This window comes from Hetaerina americana, unplaced genomic scaffold (assembly GCF_022747635.1).
Source record: "Hetaerina americana unplaced genomic scaffold, ioHetAmer1.1.p SCAF_4, whole genome shotgun sequence".
NCBI lineage: Eukaryota > Metazoa > Arthropoda > Insecta > Odonata > Calopterygidae > Hetaerina > Hetaerina americana.
In genome coordinates this window covers 35,272,359-35,295,213 of record NW_027286985.1, presented here as the reverse complement: position 1 = coordinate 35,295,213, position 22,855 = coordinate 35,272,359, and the positions used below count along the sequence as shown (strand labels likewise).

The following is a 22,855-nucleotide window of genomic DNA, read 5'->3' as shown; positions in this document are numbered from 1 at the left end:
TGTAAAAATTAAACAATTACTTGAAGGAAACTGATAAGCTTCAGTTCATAGTTAGAAAATGATATTCATGGCCAATTCACAACATTTTTCATGATTTTCAATACACATGATGACATTTAGGTTTTCATTGTTTTATGGTCAAGTGGCCACCCTAATTCAGCATTTCAATTGACTCTTCCACATTGCTTTCTCAGGTTTACTCAAGTATTACCATAAAATCCAAGCATTACCAATAACATTGTGCCATAAAATTGCAAACAAATATGTGAAATGCTCACTGATATGTGATGAACCATTCTAAAACCCAGCACATGCAGTGGGATCATGAACATTCATTTGCATGATCACCTCAGAGAAAAAAAACAAGTTACATGCATTAGAAAGCAACATTTATAACAATCTGAAAAAAATTGGTACTGTGGGTAATCATGAAATAGAAAATACTATCTGTCTACCATCAACCACATAAAAATTAGTCAAATACAAACTTCAAAGATATTCCTTGGAAATTACATTAAATTCACAACTTCATTGCTACAACTAAAAGCCTACTTTTACATATTTATACTGAAACCATTTTGTTCACAAAAAGACAACAGCCATTTACTTCATGTTAGCTGGTGGTGTAGTATGAAGCAATTTTGCTGTTACACAGAGAAAAATTTGCACATGACTCTTTTTGATAGGATGAAAAACATAAGGAGAATGAAGGCACATAAAATCATGTTAAAATAAGAAATTTCATATGTGAATGGCAATGCAGATTATTAATTTAGTAACAAATGGCAAAAGTGACTGACACAAGTGATTTCACACAAAATATTAAACTTTTTTACCTTAAAAAATCTGGTCTTTTCAATCTGGATGATAAAACTTCTAAACTTCACTCTCCAGATTTCTCTCTTGAACTTACCCATTTAATGGAAACAAAATGCAACCCTTGCACACATTATCAGAAAATCATTAACTGAGCAACCATTGCCACCAGAAAGCTAACAAGAAGTACTGACACCTCTAGATAAGCATTAATTACTTTAAAACAAAGTTGATGTTATGAATTAGCATTTTGCAATATTTACATATCACTTTGGAAAATACTTGTAATTCCACAAAAAAATTAGCAAAACATTAAAACACTCAAGGTTGCTTCTTTCTTATATCACACATTTGGCTTATGCATAAACAAGAGGTTCTGAGAAATTTGCATAAATGAGAATTGAACTGCAAGATGAAGAAAATGAGCTCAAAGAATTTCCTTGATAGTTTACCTAATTACTCCAAGAAAATACATTAACCATGAAACTTTCTAGGGTAAAAAAATTTGGCATAGGATGATGCTTCGTAATAATAAATGCTCATCTATTGATAGAACAATAATTTCCTCCCTAATGCAATACTTTAAAATTAAATTAGCTTTGCATTTTAATTTTCAATGGAAAGGGGACACTAAAAAGAGTCAATGAGTCAAGGGGACACTAAAAAGAGGTCAATGAGTAATGGATTTGGCTGAAACTTGACAGTTACGTTCCCCAACGCCCTCATCGCCAAAATAATTCACTTTTGAGCATGAAAAGCTTGATGTTAACAAGAAAATTGCAAGTAGATATTACAAAAACCTAATGATTAATTTTATGGCACAGCTTCAATAAGGCACTCTGGCAGCATATTTCTGTTCCTGACCAATGAATTGTTTTACTTGGTTTGCAACATAACTATCAAATACTAGGAATTGTTTGCAATATAAAACACATAATTTTTCCTGAAGATGTAGAGAAAATCAAAAGCAGTAGTGAGGAGCAGTTTTGTTAAGTACTCCAAAATCCACTGATTACAAGGGTTTTCCTAGCTCAGATGACAGTTACTACTTCATAGAATGCAAGGATTTAGGTGAAATTGAGTAAAATGTAGAGGTAGATAATTAAATTAATGAAATTATGTGTAAAAAAAATGAAGCTTAAATTTATCCACAGCCAAATGAGAAAATTAATGCTAAGCCAGAATTGATGATAAAAAAGAGTGGCCACAAAATCAGAAAAACATGTATAATAATGAAAAATGCTTTCTGCCGCATTAACTTCAGCCACGTAACCTTTGGAACAATTGCTGAGGTTGCTGCAACAGAGCTTAATTGTTGCCAAGGTATAAAAATAAACTATTCACATTTTTCAATACATTAACACATAGTTCTCATAAACTTAATTTCATCTATGCCTAAAACGGAGACATTTCTGTGATTGGGGCATAAAGATTGGGCTGGTTATGACTAAGATTTGGCCAGTACCTTCACATAGGATCATGTAAGGTCTTACCTTAAATAGTGTTTGAAAATAATATTAGCCACTTAATTAAGGTTCTTCATAAAATATTGGAAATTCATAAATAGAGCAATGTCAAAAAATTAGGCCGTTCTTCATAAGATATATTCACAGCTATTTACACTTTCTTTTATGGAAATTCACAAAAAATACCAGTGAAAACATTTGCAAATGAGATAAAATCTCTCCCAAATAATACCATATATGATGCTAAAAAGGTGAAAAAGAATAAATAATTTTTCATGAAACATTTAAGTAGCCATTTCATGGCCAATTAATTATTAATATGAGCCATTTATTTTGAACTTTAAAGCACAGTGAAAACATGGATGTATTACCAATAAGATTATATATTAAGTACGTAATAAATTAAAAATATCTAATGCAAAATATCAATTATCCTCAATTTGCTGAATTATCAACTCGGGTGTAAAAAAAAGTGCATGGCTTCCACAAATTTTATGTGAGATTTTATCTTTACAATATTTGATGCACAAAAACATGACAATTGGTAGAATTGAAAAAGATGGAATCTCACATTAGCTTAGCCAAGGGAGATTAACATTTAAGCTGCAAACAAATTTGATTAATCAAACAAGAATAACAGCGCATATATAAAATTATGAGATAGTACATCTTTCTTTATGACTGCTGCTGCTGCTGCTACTCTTAGGATGATAGGAAGAAATACCACTGATCCTTGAAGAAAGAGATGAGGTTCTTGCTGAGGAAGTCGTTGGGATGTAAGAACTTCTTAAGTGGGTTGTTGTTGTAGAAGGGATATATGTACTTCTGGTGGTTGTGGGAACATATGAACTCCTGGTGGAGGTAGGAATATAAGAACTTCGAGTTGATATAGGCATATAGGCACTTCTAGTAGTGGTCGGAACAAATGATGATTTCCGATGTCTTTCAAGCAATTGTACAGCAGATAGTCTTCTCTCTGGAAGACTGGGATATTTTGAAGTTTCATCCAGGGAATACATCCTCTCTTTCATCAAAGGCCTCTTGGATCTATCACTGGCTGGTGTTTCATTTTTGCTTGAAACCTCTTCCACTTTAGGAGATGGCTCACTTTTTCTTTCTTTGTCTTCAGATTTTGCATCCTTGCCAGTCCCACTGTATTGTGGCTCGCTTGATCTTGAAGCCACATCCAACTTTGAGGAGTTATATTTTGTATCCTTTGCCGTAACACTGACTGTTGGTTCATTTGAGGTTGAACCCTCCTCTATCTTAGAAGACGAGTTACTGTTTACATTTTGGCTTCCAGGTTTTATGTAATTACCTCTATTACTGGTTACTGATTCAGTTGAAATCAAAACCACATCTGACTTCAAAGCATCACTTTTGGTATCCTGGCCTCCCAATTCTGCATTCTTGACTCTAGAGCTTACTTTCGGTTCATTTGATGTCGAAACCTTCTCTAACTCAGATGTAGAGTCACTCTTTACACCTTGGATTCCTGATTTTTCATGTTCTGCTCTACCACTGACTGATGGTGTAATTAAATTTGAAACCACATCTGACGTAGGAGTGTCACTTCCAGCAACTTGGCTCCCTGATTTTGAATCCTTGGCTGTATCAGTGACTCTTGATACATTTGCAGCCGAAAGCATTTCCCCCTTATAATTACAGTCACTTTTTAAACCTTGGCTTCCAGATTTTGTTTTCTTAGCCCTATTTATCTTGACTGGTACTTCATCTAACTTTGAAATCTCATCCACCTTAGAAGTGTCACATTTTGCATCTAAGGCTCCTGTTTTTGAATTTTTGTCTCTAAGACTGACTTTTGGTTCAGTTAAGCTTGATACCTCTGCCTTAGGAGAGGAGACAATTTTTATATTTTCGCTTCCAGGTTTTGTATTTTTGTCATTACTGACTAGTGGTTCACTCAAGATTGAAACCTTATCTAATTTTAAATAAGCGTCACTTTCCGTATCCTGGCTATGGACTATCAAGTCAGCAGTGCTTTGAGGGGTAAACACATCAAGTTCTTCTAGACTGGGTAAATCAGTGGCTGAGTGATTATTAGTAGACACTGTTGTTATATTAACATCACTCTTTCCTTCCAAGTTCTGCTGAGTTATATCTGCATCGGTTAGAGGAACAAGATCATCGAGTTCTTTGAAATTTGGTGCTAGGACAAACTCACTATCATCTACATTTGATGACGCACTATTTCTACCATTTAAATCTACACTTAAAGAATTCCAGTCAGAGGTAATTTCACGATTATCATCACCCTTGTGGTGACCGAGATCTGACCTATCACTCAGAGATGCATTACAGCCAGATTTATCATTTGGTAAAGTTAGACTGACATCATTTTGAGGACTGCCCAGCTTGTTTTGATTAGGTACACTTACAGGTAACTGATTGCCAGATGGCAAGGGAGCTGGAGCATTAAGGAATTCACTCTTTAACATAGCAACACTCTTTCGGGACTTGCTGTCCAAATCACTTTTACTGTCAGAGAGGCATTTCTTGCTAAATGACAATTTGTTTTCAGACTTGGAGTCATAATTCTCCTCACTCGCACCACCTAAAGGATCAGCCTGTGCTGTCATTACATTGATACTACTATCATCAGTAGGGTCACCACAATTTGGGGGGTCTAATGGACAAATGTTTTTCAAATTCACCTCCGTATCAGATCCCTGATCTCCTCCACTGCCATGACCACTTCTTGGGGGACGCTGAGGGACTTTGAGGTGGAATTCCTGCTTTCGAAGTTCCCTTGCCTTCGCTTCCTCCTCCCCTTCCTCTTCCTCATCTCCTTCCGTAGCTGTCTCGCTGTCTTCATCCTCATCTGACAACCAAGACATTTTTTATTAAAATATGTAGGAACCATGATGAGTAAAACAACATTGATCTCTTTTATACTGGCATAAATGAACAAGTCATTCATAATTATCACATTATCCATACACATTCAGAGATTCAGCAAAATTTTTTACATTGCGCAATAAAATATTTTTATAGCACAAATATTGTGGATTTAAATAATCATTTTAGCATGTTTGACCTCAAAAAACCTGTAACATATTAAAGATTGACCGTTTAAAAAATATATATACCAGGATTTTCATTGAGTATTAATGTCGAAACTCAAGGCAAAATTGTAAGACACTTTGAAATGCGGCATTTATTGGCCGAGAATTTAGGATTACAAACAGAATGAATACCATGAAATGAGATAAAGCTGCTTGTGTAGTATTGATTTTTAGACCAATTCAATGTTATTTCCATCGTTATTTATTATTGAGGAAGAATAACATTTCAAAACAGATGAATCAAGTCCAATTGATTTTGTACTTACCAGCTAATTTAATGCTGTTAGTTGAAACTACAATTTTAGCATAAACATTGAATGCTAAATTATCACTTCAAATGAAAAATATACATTATTGGATAAAGAAATTCTTCAATTTGCATTTAAGATTTTTTCAAAGCCAAAGAGCCCATCATAAATTTCATTTAAATCTTTTCACTGTTTAATAATACATGATATATTAATCTTTTGTGTCATTTTTAAAAGTTCCATTTTATAGATATTTTTCCTGCTCCAAGGAGAAAATGAATATTAAATATGCATGCTTCATATAAGAGGCTGTGCTTAGGGTTTTTCATTGAAATTATTTTCATGGACTTTAATCCAAAGAGTTTCAACAAATCATTATCTGCAACTCTATGGCAAAATAAATATTTTATTCAAAAACCATGTGCACCATGAAAATGATACTGAAAATAAAAACTTTTATAAATTTGGTATATTATTACTTCATATGTTAAAGTGATTAATGCAATTGACAGAACAAAATCATAAATTATCATATGCATTAACAAATATCAATAAAAATTTGATGAGTATTTTCAATAAATGGAAAAAACTGCATTCCTTGGATGACTAGATAGATAAGTTTTCTTTTATTTCATAGCAAGCCAAAGTTTTCCAACTATATTTTATTTGTTATGTTTGAGGGTATTTAAGGCGTGATATTTCTGCAAGATTATTTCGAATACACACTTAGAGAAAACTATTAATGCTTAATACTCAAATGGCCTGCCTCACCCTACAATTTACATTATCAAATCAAATTACTCCACATTATTATGAGCAAAAACAAGCAAAAAAATGGCAGGGATGAAATCATAAAATGGATTTCAAATTTTTGTGTCATCTATATTTGTTTTAAGATCAAGTTGTTAAATGCCATGGTTATATTTCTTAAGGAAGAGAATTTTCCAAATATAGTGACAGCAACAACCAATCATTAATATTTAAACTAGTAGTATTTGGAATGGAATCAAAATTATCCCCACGTACATTCAAGGCAACCTTAATGTCTCTATGAACTATAGGGCCCTTATGACCCTGCCAAAATGGACAGTGTAGCCACCAAAGGCTCCTTAATTATAAACTGGTTATGCTTTAGCTCCAGGGTTTACGCTTAATGCACGATGAAATGTTGAAGCAAATTTTGACCCATTTAAAAACTCACCTTCGTCCTCATAGTCATCGGAGTCTCCAGATTCATAACTATCACTTGACTCCTCCTCGTCGTCCTTAGTACCCTTTCCATTTTGAGCTTCTCTGCTGGCCGTTGTGGCATCACCACCACTGCCTGCATCTTCGACCACATCCTTGGAGTACCTTCGCTTCCACTTCTCCGCAAAGAGGCGAGTCTGCTCAATGGTCATCATGGGTTCCTCCATGGCCTCCTCAAATACTTCATCCTCATCATTGTCCTTATCCTTCTCACTTTTCTTAGAGTGCCTCCTCCTCTCAATGGCCTCCTCTCCAAGGTCTGTTATGCCTCCCACCACCACGTTCCCCTCAGCTTCATCGTTACTGAACAAAGCATAGACATGTGACTTAAGGATTCATGAGACCACACACATGGAAGTTTACCACAAAATTAGCATGAAGGGCACAAGGGCCATAGTTTTATGAAACCTTTTCTTCATAAAACCTTTTCTTTTCCTACAAATACTATAGATAAATATTTATCTCAACTTTCTAAGATTTTAAAAAACAAGGAAGGTACAAGTTTATTTTTTTATTACTTGGTTTTGGTGTATTAAACATCATTTTTTAACAGCAGAGGTTGTTCAATGCCGCATTTACAGTACATGGGAAGAGGAGAATGCAAGCAAAAGTGGAGGCAATCAATGTACCATGAGGAATAATTAACGCAGAAAGAGGAAGGGTGCCTGAATTTAATGGATTCACAATGGAGAATATGGATAGAGATACTGCATGAAAAATTAAGAGTAATTATGAGAACAGGTAAATATAAGGAAGTTAAAGACTGGATCATTACTAGCATTATACGGATTTGCAGACGAAAACGCAAAAAGTGAGCAAAATTGAAAAAGAAAACAAAATGGAAAGTGAGAAATAGAAGTTTCAATTAATAAACAAGGCCTTAAAAGAATTGGATCACTTCATTTAAAGGCAGTTAAACAAGCTATACCTCAAATAAAATAACCTGATATTAGACATCCACTCATTTTGTTTATATGGAGGTTTCTATACTTCACATGCATGAATTTACCATACCTTTGGGAAGTATATTGAAGGTAAGGGATGGTTTTCCTAGGAATATTCTCTTACGATCAATGAATAATAACCAATTTAAATTGGTGCATTCCAAATGAAAAATTTCATTTCAATTGGTAATTGTAAAATTTCAAGATTGTAGAATTTCACAATATTTTGACCATAAGTGACTGCAACACTTATACAGCAACTGCTTTTGAAAGATACTCTTAAATATGAGGGAAATATGTCTCATCATAATCAAAATGTTTTCTAAAGTAATTAATAAACAAAGTGCCAGGTTTCACACCAGAATTGTTGGCATAGCAAAGACCTTAACACTCATAATAGTGAATTGCAAATTCAGTGTAACCAAGAGAAGCTTTTCTTCTTCCTTCCCCAAACCAACCTGAAACTTGATGAGTCATCATCATCATCTGAGGCATCCTCAGCAGCTGAAGCACCAAAGTTTCTGTTGATCCACTCCTCTTCATCCATCTGGGGCAGCTCCTCGACTGAGGAAACCTTCTTCGAAGGTCCTTCCTCCCCACGTGCTGACTCACCACTTCCCTCCATCCCACCTTGGCCTGAATGGCGTGCATCAGGGGTTGATACAGGAATACTGATGTTTTCAAATTCAATCCGCTCTGGGGTCGTCCCCCTATCCGCCAGATCAACTTCTTCTTCGGGAATGTAGGGAGGTGTAAGGAAAGGTACTGGGTCCACCACAGGGGGTGGTCGTATCCTGGGAGTTCCATATTTGCTGCCACTGCCTTTGCTTCTTCTCTTACCCTAATATAGGAGAAAACACAACAGAAGATGCATTTATTGCCTTGAGGAACACTCCTAATAGACAATCATAATCATATGATGCGGCATTCTGCAAATATGCCCTCATTGAGCAAATCCACCAGAGTGCTATTAATCTGAACAGTGAGACAGGAAAGTAAAAGTTTCAAATGTAGAATATACCTCTCCTGTAGACTTGCGGCCTGAGGTACCAGTGCCTGGAGACTTCCCTTTGGGAGTTGTGGTGAGCTGAATTGCATTTTCTTTCTCCTCCATGGCCTTGGCTTCATCTGCCTTGGCTTCATGTGCTGCTTCTCTTCCAGATCTCCGACTACGTGAGTGCCTCTCTTTGGTCCCCCCTCCCCCTGCACCTCCCTTTCCCCCTGACTTTGAGCCTATTCTCACGGCACCATTTAGGAGACCCTGGAGCCCAAAGTGTTGCACACAGAAAAAGTGGCTGCCATACTTTCCATCACGATCGAAAGCATAATTGCCTAAAATATAGAAAAATTCATTTTAACATAGCAAAATTGCACAAACATGGATATGAAAGGTGGATTTGATGACCGTGCATCATAAATTTTGTAGTGACCCAGGGAGCAACACATCAAGAATTTTAGGTCATTGAAATTGTTGCTCTGGATGCAAACAGGTCCATGGATACATCCTTATTTCCACTTCAAATGTTAGCCAAATTATCTTCAGGGTAGTCAATCAAACACTTTTGTGAGTCATTTTCCAAAAAATACATGCAGGAAACCATCCTACACTTGTAAGCAGAGTGTGGCATTTAAACTTACCAACCTTTCACCTTAATAGTTCATAACATACTGGGAAGATAAATGTGACCATCTTCAAGTAGGGATCGGGATACCACTGAAAAAAATTTGGGATTCGAACCCTCCATCTGAGTAAGAAAACAGTACATAAGCCACGGCACCATACCAATCCCCCCTGACTTCCATGCTGACAACTAAAAGTTCACTGTTATTTAAACGTTGATGAAGGAGAGAGAAAATAGCAGGGTAAAATGGAACTCTTTATACATTTGCCATAGATGAAGGGTTGCCTAATCGGTTTTTCAGAAAATCTTGTTAGGGACCAAAGTTCTACTTGGTAGGATATGCCGAAGCACCACAATTCTGCAATAAGAGTTACAAGGTTAATTATTTAAAAAAGTCTTGTTACTTTACTGCAAACTGCTACTTCATACATTAATTATATCTGAATTAAAAGCACCTTATATAGGGTGCTTCTGGTTATATCATTATTATAATTATTAGCAATAGTCTACCAGGCATGGGTAGGTTTTTGATAAACCCACATTACAGAACTCTAAAGCCCTGACTAACATGACACAAAAATCCTCAAACTCACATGTCATTTATGCATAGTTGCAAATGTAACTATGGTCACAAAGTACATATATTTACTTATTGTTGACATAACCTGGGACTAGCTCCTCAAAAGTAAAAGTTAACGTTCAAGTCCTGGAAAATAATTCTGCATCTAATATAAATCATTCTGAATCAAATCCTGTACAATATGCACATCATTGTAATTTACCATTATTATCAATGTTACCATTCATTGTTATTGACTCAATTTGTAACACTTCTACTTCAGATGAACCTCCCAAGCTTACATTTGGAGTAAATATACAACTGGAAAACACTCACGGCAAATCAGCACGCATTCTGGTTATTGAACTTCAAATCACAAGTACCATTTAAATCACCCAAATTTGATACCCAGATGGAACATATGCTATAAATGTCTCCACACTTATATATGAATTGGAATGAGTCATACCTAATCGCAGCGTAGTGGAGCAGTATTCACAGCGGAAGCACCCTCTATGGAAAAAGCAACCCTCAGCACTGAGCCTTTCCATCAGGTACACTCGTTTACCACAGAAGTGACATGTCTCAGAACCAACCTGAGGAACAACCACTAGAGCACCACGAGAATTCTGCAAGGAAGTAAATAACAAAGATCATAACACTAGCCAACTTGATTAAACCAACATTCAATCAAATATTTGAAGGTTCAAGAGAAAGCACTTAAGGTGTCATATTGAAAACATGAAGGTGCACGACATGCTTTAGATTACATACTTTTAATATTATGCAGCATAGCATAAGTTTTGAATGAGAAATTATAGTAGTTTATTTTGGAATCATACTCTATTAATAATGATTTCACCTATTTCTTATTTTTTATGAATGATAGAAAACCCACATCATTGTGCATAAGAAACCCATTTATAAATATTCCCATAAATATTTTGCTCTTTGGCATTATGCCATCATGCAGAATGCTACTAAATTTCTATAAGCTGGAAAAAATTTGAACATCAGATAGTTTTGTTAACAAAGGTACAAATTATTCCGGGAATCAAACTAGCTATTAAATGAACGTCTGTTTTTTTCCCGAAAAAATACCTACACAAAAAATATTATAAGAGGCCAGAGTAAGCCCCATGCAGTACTAAGTGCCTCAGGATGTCAAATTCGTTAGAGTGGAGAGGGAGGAGGGGGGCTTTATTCAGTGAAGCTTGGTTGTTCTTGAGAAATATCTGATACACACTACACAGTGGATGTTTAAGTAAGGGTATCTAGGACCATCACTCAGTTTGAATTCAGTATGCTCTGGTCAGCTCTATCAGTCAGATTAATACTCTAAAGCATTACAATTCCACCCTATACAAGGGCATTTTTGAGGTAATTTACCGGTTAAGGTAGGTTTTGGATGGACACAACAACCAAGTAAATATGTTGTTTCTCCTAACAAAACACAATCCAGCATCCTACTCTACAACAAGTCACTCTTCATCTCTGTCCTTCCTTCCTCCCTTCATCCTGTCCAAAATCCCTATCTTATTCCTGCCCTTTCCTCGTTTGCCTAACATTCTCCCCTCTATTACACTCTTCAACATCACACTGCCGACCAATATGCCTTTCATCCATTTACCTACCTACTTAAGAATTCTCCCAACAATCCCCTTTCCTTGCCGACCATACCTAGCAATTTCTCATTTGTTTTCCTTCCTGTCCATTTCATCTTCTTTATCCTCCTTCACACCCACGTTTCACAGCCTCCAATCTCTGTCTATCCTCCTGCTTCAGGGACCATGTTTCCACGTTTTCCCAGTTGACACAACTACCCTTTATATCAAATTTGTTTCGAATCTTTTCTTTATAACCTTACCCAACATCCCTGTGATCAACTCCAGCCTCCTTGTGAAAGCCTCTATGCCTAGTGCAATTCTTCTCCTTAGGTCCCTACTACTTTGACCATTTTGGGTCCAAACACTTCTGAGATACGTAAACTGTTCAACCTGCTCTAGTATTTGCCCTCCGATTTTTATGTTAAGCTTAACCTTTCTCTTTCTGGAAAATCGCATAATCTTTGTTTTATTTGTATTGATTTTCATCCCATATCTATTGCACTGAATTTCAAATTCACTCAGCAATGCTTGCAACCTCTTGGCTGACTGACAAACCAAAGCTTGGTCATCAGCAAGCCTAACTAATTTCATGAATTTCCCCTCCGACTTCCATTCCTACCCCCAGTTCTTGCCATGATTCTCTAATCATTCCCTCCACATACTATATAAGTTGAACAGCACCGGTGATAATAGACAACCCTGCATTACACCTCTTCCTAACACTGCCCATCTGGACTCTCCGTTCCCCAGTCGCACCTGAGCAGTCTGAGACATGCAAAGGTAGTGGATTAGCCTCCTGTCCCTCCAATCTATTCCTATTTTCTGCAATATACTCATTAGTTTTTCCCAATTCACTCTATCAAACGCTATTTCAAAATCTATGAAACCGGCAAATACTTCCTGGTTGTATTCTACATTCCTCTCGATTAAAAATTCCTGCAATGGCATCATGCAACACTCTTCCCTTCCCAAACCCAAACTGATCATCCCCCAAGTAATCATTTGCCATACTCTCTATCTTTTTGTTGATGACCCTGAGAACAACTTTATCTGCATGGGAAATGAAACTTATTGTCCCATAGTCTTCACATGATGTGACCTTTATCTTTTTCAGAATAAGAACTAACATTGACCTCACAGTCTTTCAGCCAGATTGCTTTCTCATAGATGCTACGAATTAGTCCATATAGCCTCTACTTCCCACATTTTCATAAACATTTTAGTATTTGTGCAGGAATGATGTCCACCCCCAATGCCTTATTTGATTGTTGGCCTAAGTTCGTTATCATGCAGTTCTTCTATATACAAGGGCACATTGAACCACAAATTTGTGATTTTAGCATACAATGCAATAAAACACTCACAGATTTTTGGAGAGGCACGGATCCAAGTTCACCAGCTCCCTCCTCTCCTTTGGTATCTGATTCATCTCTTGGTTTAGCTGAGAACTGCTCAGCCATAGCAGACACCTTATTGGCACCACGAGGTCCAGTTGGCTCCAGGGCCAAACCTTCCTTTATCTTCCGTTCATAGTGCTTTAGGGATCGGTCAATCTCAGCGTATTTATCCTGAGATGCCTGCTCTGCTGCCCTACCAGTGAGTTTTCGCTCCACGGCCATGAACTGCAAAAATTGAAATAATAGTAATATTTTTTTAAATTTTAAATTATAATATTTTTCACAGAAATACTTTTATAAAATAAAAATGAGAAGAGAAGAGGAAAAGATGTGAAGTGATGCGAAAGACAGGAAAATCAGTGAGGTGTGAGTCACACTCAGGGCCCAACCACATACCAATGGGATGCGGTTTGGTAGACAATGTGGTGCAGTGGAGTTATGGATGCAACAAAATAAGTATTTAATGATTTAAATGAACTTTTATAATAGGTGCCATGGATAAAATATTTCCACACAACCTGGTTTTAAATGCTTAAACATCAACATCAGGTTCAGTAAAACAGAAAAACAACTTCCTAACATAGAACTTAATAAGGTGCAGCGGTGAACAAGGGAGAGAAAGGTGAAAGAACAGGATGATGGAATAAAAGGGTCGGGAAGGTGGATCTATTTCACCAGTGCTGAAAGCATAGGGGGATGCTCAGGAAACAAACACTCTTGGATGAGATTAAGTTCAAGGCCATGAATTTCATTTATTTCACCTGATGATGATGCAAGTATTGAAACTCGGGTAGTGCAAAAACATTTTACTATTGGTACCTATTATAAAAGTTTAGTTAAATCATTAAATTGTGATGGTGCACTACAAATTTTATAAAATCTAGTGTGGCTAAAAAAAGAAATAGTATGATGGAATAAAAGGCTTCATAAATCATTGAAAAAATAAAAAAACTTTGGCTTCTATGCCAAAGCCCAAAATACTCCAAAAAACTAGATGAAAAACTACAGAGTACAAAATACAAGGCTTGCAAAATTATATATGGTACACTTAACTCATATTTACTACAAAGAAAATGTTCAACTTTCAGATGTAAGATACAGAACAAATTTTGAATCAAACCTTTGAAAGGAAAAAAGTATCAAATGTGCTCATAAAGGCATTAACTCTTACTCATACATATGGTCATACTACTTGAGATTAAGTTAAGTTGTATGCTGATGCTTGTGCAACGATTTAATGTCATGATATCAATCAAAATGCTGAATTTCAAAAACAATACTGATCTACAAAGCTTGGCAATTAAGTGGTATTGGTGTTATCTTCTTTCAATTCTATGATTGATAACTTCTACAGGTAGAAGTTATCAATCATATCAAAAGTTATCTGTACTATGCTTCATTACACCGATTTAAACTTAAAGCATTAATATGCTGAGGGCTTTCATGGTGCTGTGATGCAAGAAGATTCTCCTTTTCTGGATTCTTCTGCTTTCTTGGTTCATTGTTATTAGGATGACATTTAGTTCACATTGCAGGATACACTATCACAATAGTGGACTTAGACAACAGAAGAACGTGGAAAATCAGAACCATCCTGCATACCTACAGTACTCAAAAACACCACTCAAAACTCAATGCCTAAAATCTGTTATTATAGCATTCATCTTCTCTTTGGTGACAAACCTTGTCCTGGAATTTCTCCTGGTTCCATTTGGGCACCCTTTCAGCTTTGGTATGCCGACCTTTTCCCATCTTATTTTCCTCCATTTTCCTCTCAATCTCACGGACATTCCAATCACTCTTCTCTATTTTGCCTGGAATCATATTGAAACTTTTATCTTAGCTCACAGAATAATAGATGACATTATAAAACTGAATAAAAGTAAAAGAATAAATGCCCTGAACTAGAATTAATTGTAGGATAAGAGCCAAAGTATATTACTAAATCAAACATCAACAAAAGTTTGATTATTCAACAAAATACATTCAACAGATTCAGACGATATTTTGTAAAATTTCATCAATATGAGAAAGACAAATTTGCATTTTTCCACAACGCTGTGGAAAAGTGCAAATTTGTTTTTCTCATATTAAACAACAATTTAAATTTTTTCCCAAAATGATTAAAAGTAAGAAAAAATCATCGGACTACGGAAAAATTCACAGGAACTATTGGGTATCAGAAATTAACGATTTGATCTCAGGAGGATAAGAAAAAAGAACAAGAGATTTCAAAATTGCCTGACAAAACAAACCATAAATTAGTGTAGGTCATAAATGTGATAATGGATGAGTGGCATGTTCCCTTTATTTATGGTTTAAACCTCTAAAAATTATGCATGCAATTATGTATTCACCTATTGCTCGAAGAAGGTCCTTTGGTCTCTTCTCTACTGGAGCATTTCCCTTGAGCTTGTCTTCAATATTCTTCACTCTTCCACTGAAATCACCATCACTCACACCACCACCACCACCCTTGCCATTCCTGCCCTTCCGTATTTCTGCTTGGATTCGTGCTTCTCGGTCCTTAATCAAGAAGATAAGAAAAGAATATAATTAAGAGATGAATCCAAATACATAGGCACTAAACAAAAAAGAAGTTTGGCAAATGATCTGATTGAAAACCTGGCAGTTAAAGCATTATTTAACTTGAGAAACTTTTCAACTTTAAAACCAAAAAGAATCAACTTAGAAATTAATGAAAAAGAAAAATGGAAATATTTGATGAAATAAGTTTAATAATTCATCAGAATTTCTCCATTGGAATTCATATCAAATTTTACATGTGAAAATGAATGGATTGAAAGCAAAATTAATCAAATTAATTCACAATAAACCTTCAAATTCACAAAAAAAACTGTTTGGGCAGCATTCAGGGCAGTGTGAAAATCATATTTTACTTTTTCGAATCAACTTCTTAGCTGCTTAAACAAGACTTAGAATTAATAATAGTGAATATAAAGTCTAAATTACAAATCTAGAACAACATCATTAATGAAAGTTAAATTTGACTAAAATATTATAAATGGACTGAGGAATCAACAATGACATAAAACATTGGATAGAACACAGAATAAAGTATAACAAGCAACAGGATTTTAAAAACAAAAGGACATAAGACACAGAACACTCCATCTCTCTCAATGGCGGAGAACTGAGTCAATTAATTCAACAATCTATCTAAATAACAGAATTAAGTCAATCAATTCAAAACGGTAAGCAATAAATGTACCTACATTCATGCAAACTGGTTATTTCTATTTTAACTATACCTCACATAAATAGACTATCCTGAAATCAAAATGAAAACAGTTATGCAGTAGAATCACAATCCTTCCAAACTAGGGTTAGACAGAATTTCTCAATTCAATTCCGTTTAGTTCGGAACAATTTTGAATGAGGCATTACAAATATTGAACTAAAAATGTTTAGAGGTGTAATCTACACATAAATGTGGTACCAAATGAGTCTCTCCACAAAATTGCAAAGAAAATCTTCCTGGCATCCAAATAGTTTTGCATCATTGCACTATGATACATAATATATAACTGAGAAAATTTTGGCAAGAGTAGCTAAATCATTTCTAGAAATACATAGATTGGCAATTTGTAATATGATTTTAAATTACCAGTTTTGCTTTCGTTATTCTCAGAAATGGATCTAAGTGATATCCTTCCATTAATTTCCTTGAAGTTGTTTACAATTAGTACACTCGTTTAACCTTACTTACTCATTACTAGCATAATTTACTAAATTGACACACTGCAAAAGTTTCTATAGTGGCAGTTAAATAGCATAAAGACAGCTAATTCATCACTATACTTAGTAGGGCGACAGTTCTCATCACAATAGAAAAGAAAAAATGTTAGTACAAATTAATGGTAATCAATTATCACAAAAAAATTTGTATCATTAGTCTGCACGCCAGAACTACTTTCACATTAGTGTATGCTGTAAAAAAAGTAACCATGCTTAATGCATGTAGTACAAAAAACTTCTAGAAGCTGACCTTTTAATTGGTTAACACATGGGTCTTTTGGGGACAGACTAAGTTACTATTCTCAAGCAAAGTCCATGCTATGGACTTGCTCTTCTTACAGGATACAATATCTTGCTTTCTAAGTCCCGAACACGATCCTCAAAACTGGGGGCTGTCATTCGGTAGAATAGGATGGAGTAGTCTTGGAATGGAGAATTTTCTTCATCATCGCTTCCTGCAGCACGAAGAGCATTAGCTTGCAACATTGCAAGAGATTTGTGGAAGCGTTGTGTGGCAAGCTGACGTTGATATTGACGTCTACGTTGACGCTCCAGCCTATTGCGTGCTAATTCTTCTTGTAACTTCAACCGGTCCACACTCTTACCGATCAAACAGAGAAACCATTCAGTTGGTGATATCAAGGACCAATTGAATAAACATAATCAAGAAGGCCCATTCTCATTTTTTCAAAAAAAGAAAAGCTTTTGTACTGACATGCATCCACAACAACATGATTGAAATAAATTCCATATATTTTCCACAGGCATAAAATGCAATGGTCATTAAAAACATAGTAAAAATAGTACAACAGTTTTAGATCCAACTGAGACTAAACTCGGGGCCAATAGTTGCTAAATCAATAAAATAACAAATAGGAGATGTTCCAAAATAGATGAAAGAAAACAAAGCCTTAGCTTATTAAACATTTTTATAAAGTCGGTGCAAGTCCATGGAAATGCAAAAATCAATTTTCACTTAATTAATATACAATTTAAGTAATTTAGCATATGGTAAGATAAATTTGAAAATATAATTAATACTAAATTAATGCCTGGTACCTATTTCTGTTCATTTATTAATTATTACTTGATACAATTTGATTGACATGAGCAGATTCAATGGGCATCTACAGCACATTTCAGAATCTTCTGTTTTTATAGATATTAAGTCCCCCATCTATGGCCACAATACACATAACCCGAGATAGAGGAAAAAAGACACTTACTTAAGAACTGGACTTCTATTACCATAGGTGATCCATGTGCATGCAGGCAACTAGTTATAAATTCAGAGTGTTTTTCACCATTATTTGAACAGAAAATTTTCCAATGAGATTAATATGAGCTGGGATAAAATCCATGTTAATCATCAAAAATTTGTTGACTTGCATTTCTTCTTCCTTTTCATTAAATCCTAGCATATATTGAAGGAAAAAAGCTATTGATGCATCAGGCAGCATTGCCTCAAGGGCCCCTATGCTTATGATTACGATCAGCCCCAAATAACAAGAGGCACTATGCTTGGACAATTTTACAAAGTTTGTACATAAAGCATCGGTAACAATTTTTTCCTGACGTGTGCATGAAGTGCTGAATTCAGACCATCAGTTAAGTGTGCGCATGATCACAGATTGTACTGGCATATGACAGTGTACACCAATATCAATAAAAATTTGGCAATGCAAAAGATCTGTGATGAACTCAACCCTTAGGTCTGACAGACGACTAAAAGCAGAGTCGAGTGTCTACTTGCAGAGACCTGCAACGGCATCATGAGGATTCCCCAACCCATTACAGTCCTGACTTGGAACCAGCAGACTCTTTCCTACCCCCAAGAGTGGAATTCTTCCTCGAAGACACCACCATGGGACTCTAAGTGCCATCAAAGAAGCTTGCATGCATACCCTCAAGGACTTTCCAGAATCTGCCTATGAGGGAGCCTTCGAGTCATTAAATGCCAGTGGCAAAAGTGTGATGACACTCAAGTGATATACTTTGAAGAATTTTGAGGCATTATCTGAAATAAATCTATTTTGCAGAAAATTTTCCAAATAGTTTTTATATAAATCATGAAAATCTCCTCAAAAATAGTGTGATTGTATAACAGATCAGGCCATGATTAAAAAGAGAATGAATATATGTTCTAGCTACCAAAGAATAACTTTATAAATACCAAGTTTTGTAATGGGGTTAATTCAGTGAAACTGAGACTGTTAGGAAAAATACTTATGTTACTCTTCAACATAAATATTCAAACTGATCTAAATCAGGACAGCATAAATTGAGGACTTACTTTACGAAATGATGTAATCTATTTATTGGCTGATACTAAAATTAATAGAAGATAATCCTAACCAGCTTAGACTAAATTTATAACTTAAAAAAGTAATATCTATATCAAATATATATTTGTGAAATCAAAATGGAGAACAATATTCTTGTGCTGTCATTTACTTAAATATAATTTAGCATACTTTTAACAACCCTGGTTTAGAATTTTAAATGTGTGCAAATATATTGTTATTACCACTTCAATGTGATATATAGGGCATACAAAGGATAATAAAGCTCATTTTTTACTCACCAATGTACCAAATGTTTTATCACTGCTCCTGCGCTTTCTTGTCCTCCTCAGGGATGAAGATGAAGTTTCTCCAACTGACCTGTCACCAGCAGGTGCAGGAGACACACCAGATGTTGGGGGAGAGGCAGTAGCTCCACTTCGCTTGGTATAAGGAACCAAAGCATGAGGAATGGCCTTACCGGTAGAGGTCGAAACTATGCGAGTGATAAGTGATGCCTTTTGTATATGAGAGAGGTTTCCCAACTTTCGTAGTCTGGCCTGCTGGAGGGCGGCCGCTTGGGCAGCAGCAGCAGCCTCCTCCGCCAGGAAATCCATATCATCTTGCTGTTAAAAAAAATTGTTAATTAAACCCAGGGTAAAATGATAAAATTGAGTCCTTACCATGGACCTCTAGTACCAACTAAACACACAATATTTTAGCACAGAATAGCATCTATAAATCAATAATAGACTGATAAAACTGTATTTTCAGTCAAATTTGAAGAACTGTATGAAATGCCATGAGTTACTTTAACTGAGTCATCAACTAATGCACATAAAAATTCTCTGAAATTTCAGCATAAAAATCCTCCTTAAAAGCACTTGGCTGGAAATCTAGGAATTTGGGTTTTTACTCTGTGAAATTTCTGCATTTTGTGACATCTGCTATGCTCTCACTACACCACACTAAGAACAGTCCCTTGTGTCTCTTATTGCCAGAGAATTCTCTGCACAGAAAATATACCTCTTGTTACATTTTGTGACATGTACCAGGGCTGCCAAGAGAGTAACCTCCATTTTCATTTAACATGAGAAGTATTGGTAGCCAGATGGTTGATCAATTGACGCACACAGTATGTCAGTATGCCTCGAGCTTTGTTGGAAGGCCATGCCACTGGTCATTTGTTTACAAGAGCAAGTGAAAATGAACAATACAATTGAATATCCCACCAAATGTGAAGTTCCTACAGTGATAAGGTTTTTACTGATAAAAAAACTGTAAAGCTGCTGACAATCATCAGGAGATTTGTGCTCTGTTCGGATGAAATGTGATGAGTGATAGAATTGTGCGTCAGTGTGGTTGTTCGTTTAAGAGATAACTCAATTGCCAATGATGACAACTGAATTGGCTGCCCATCTGTGGTGATAATGAATCGCCAAAACCTGAAAATTGGATGAATAAATTCATAAAAACTAGCAATTTAGGATATCAGAAATCTTTCAAAAGTTTTGCACAGATTTTTATGACTCTGTTGCATGGAAAAATGACTGAAAAGTTAGGCTATCACACTTTTTGTGCTCGTCTCGACGAAGAACTCCAAGATGCCATCATCGGTTGGCTGACATCTCAGGTAACAGAATTATATGCTGTAGGAATTCGTAAAATAGTTCAGAGATGTGACAAATGTTTAAATCTGTTTGGCGAATATGTATACAAATAGTAGAGCTGTTTAGTTCTGAGATGAAAATAATAATTTTTGTTCAACAGTTTACCTATATTGGAAGTAATTCGGACCAAAATGGCCAAAGCAGAATGGATATTAGAAGAAGAATTGCAACAGATAATTTGGTTTTTGAGACAGTAGAGGGCAAGGAATTGGGGGAAACGAAATATATGGCATGGATTACCTTAGCCATTGGTCAGCTCCCCTATTAACTACTCTACCACTGCAAGATACACACAGGGAGTGTTCAGTCATTAGTGTTGTAGGAGGGATGGCCATGGGGTGTTTGCCAAGAATTGATGTGTATTTCAAGGACATTGGTTGCTTTTTTTCTGAAGAATTTCTAAGCCATACGTTTTCCTTGCGTGCAACTTGTGATGCCCAGAAAATTTAAGTTTATTACACTATCTACCAATAAAGTTAATACCATTAGTAATGAATTCATAAAAGAGTGATGATGTCTTTCCATACCCTTCCACACTAAGAAAATACCATCAACCAAATGGATCCAACAGTTAACATATTTTGTACTCCATGAATCATAAGGAAAGAGATTCTCTTCCATATCGTGAATTTACACCTTTATCAGAGTTCTAAGTGATTGACTTTGGAATTTCTATTTGTTTTTATAATTGATTGTTCAAGATGATGAAAGATTTTTTGGTTGGCACGCAAAGATTACACAACAGACATTTTCATTCAAATTTATAAGACTTATTTGAGCAGCTACATGTGGTTAAACTTAACCCAGTTTGAGAAGTCTGAAAAGGAAAATGTAATGTATGCTAGGAAACAACTACTCACCAATTTTGGATGCTTGATGTGAGGAATTTCCCCTCGAAAAGTGTCATACACTTGAGATAGGTAGGTGAGCATGGTTAATTTATCAGGTACATCACACTGCTCCATTTCTAGACCAGTCATTACCTATTAGTAAAAACATGAATAATTAGTTTTCGAAGTGATTTACAGCAAAAGTTTCCAAACATTACATGATTCAATGTAAAAAATTTGAACTGAACTTTGGATTTGTCAGAAGGGGTGGCATGGTCTAGAGAATTCAACATTATCAAGACCTTTTCCATCAAGAGTCAAGTATCGACAAAAATCAAAAGAATGGAACAACGGCACATAAAATGTGGGATAAATGAAAAAAATGAGAAGCTCCATTTAAAAATTTAAAAGTCTTATTCAGATTTGTAAGAAAATTTCATGAACTCTTTAAATAAAAAGTTAACTCATTTTTATGCAAATTAAATTGAAATTTTGAAGTTGGAAAGTATTTCCTCAAAGTTTCAAGAAACAATATGATTATTTGTGATTTATTTGCAGTATATTCTAAAGGAAATGATGCAGTGATCTCGCACACTGAAATAAAGTTTATCATTTATGGGTGGAATGAGTAAGAGCATGGAAGGTAAGCTTACAGGAGGTATTCCAAGCTCCCTCTCCAACGTGTCAAACGCCAGCTGGTTGTTGTGGGCAACTTCACTTGGATTTAAGGAATGAAAATCAAGGAGATCAGGCCGATATCGGTGGATAACAGCACAGAGAGCCAGGCCATCTTTGAATGACCTGGTCATATCCTCCACCGTGACACCATCATAAAGAGCTACTTGTCGTTTTAACCACTGAAGAAGCATATCTGGATGGACTTGAGTATCTGTAAAAGCGATCAGCATAGCTAAATTTTAAAAACACATTATAGGTATTTAAGATTTTGAAGGATTAGTTAATAATTCATTCAAATGCAAGATACAATTCATTAGTAATAACAAAAGATGCATGCCTCACACACATAAAAACTTGGTATAAATACACAACACACTGCATTAAATATATGGTATGCAAGTGCAATTTTTAAACAAGAAATAAGGTGCATTAAATCAATAATGTAAACATTGGAGTGATGTACAGGGTATCCAAGAATGGTATGCAAAATAGAGAAATTTCTATTCCTGAGTTACCTTGAGATCTTGTTCACTAAAATGTATCAGCAAACGTAACGTAGCAAACGTAGCAAAGAATATCTTCTTTGCTCGGTTAATGGGTAAGCAACATGTTTAAGTGGTTACAAATATCAAATAATAATATA

At 35.5% G+C, this 22,855-nt stretch overlaps 1 protein-coding gene across 5 annotated transcripts in view; it reads right to left on the bottom strand.

The window, feature by feature from the left end:
• Mical (Molecule interacting with CasL) overlaps positions 1-22,855 on the bottom strand; it is a 288,154-nt gene that overhangs the window by 28,523 nt on the left and 236,776 nt on the right. For 4 of the 5 annotated variants that reach the window (XM_071589659.1, XM_071589662.1, XM_071589660.1 and 1 more), the window contains 12 exons: positions 22,188-22,423; positions 21,565-21,687; positions 19,337-19,660; positions 17,092-17,352; positions 15,351-15,519; positions 14,677-14,807; positions 12,961-13,218; positions 10,459-10,618; positions 8,830-9,140; positions 8,267-8,649; positions 6,818-7,167; positions 4,958-5,124 (listed from right to left, as the gene is read on the bottom strand). In XM_071589659.1, the coding sequence (XP_071445760.1) occupies positions 4,958-5,124; positions 6,818-7,167; positions 8,267-8,649; positions 8,830-9,140; positions 10,459-10,618; positions 12,961-13,218; positions 14,677-14,807; positions 15,351-15,519; positions 17,092-17,352; positions 19,337-19,660; positions 21,565-21,687; positions 22,188-22,423 (2,873 nt within the window). The remainder of the gene's footprint in view (positions 1-4,957; positions 5,125-6,817; positions 7,168-8,266; positions 8,650-8,829; positions 9,141-10,458; positions 10,619-12,960; positions 13,219-14,676; positions 14,808-15,350; positions 15,520-17,091; positions 17,353-19,336; positions 19,661-21,564; positions 21,688-22,187; positions 22,424-22,855) is intronic. The other variant, XM_071589663.1, reaches the window with a different exon arrangement.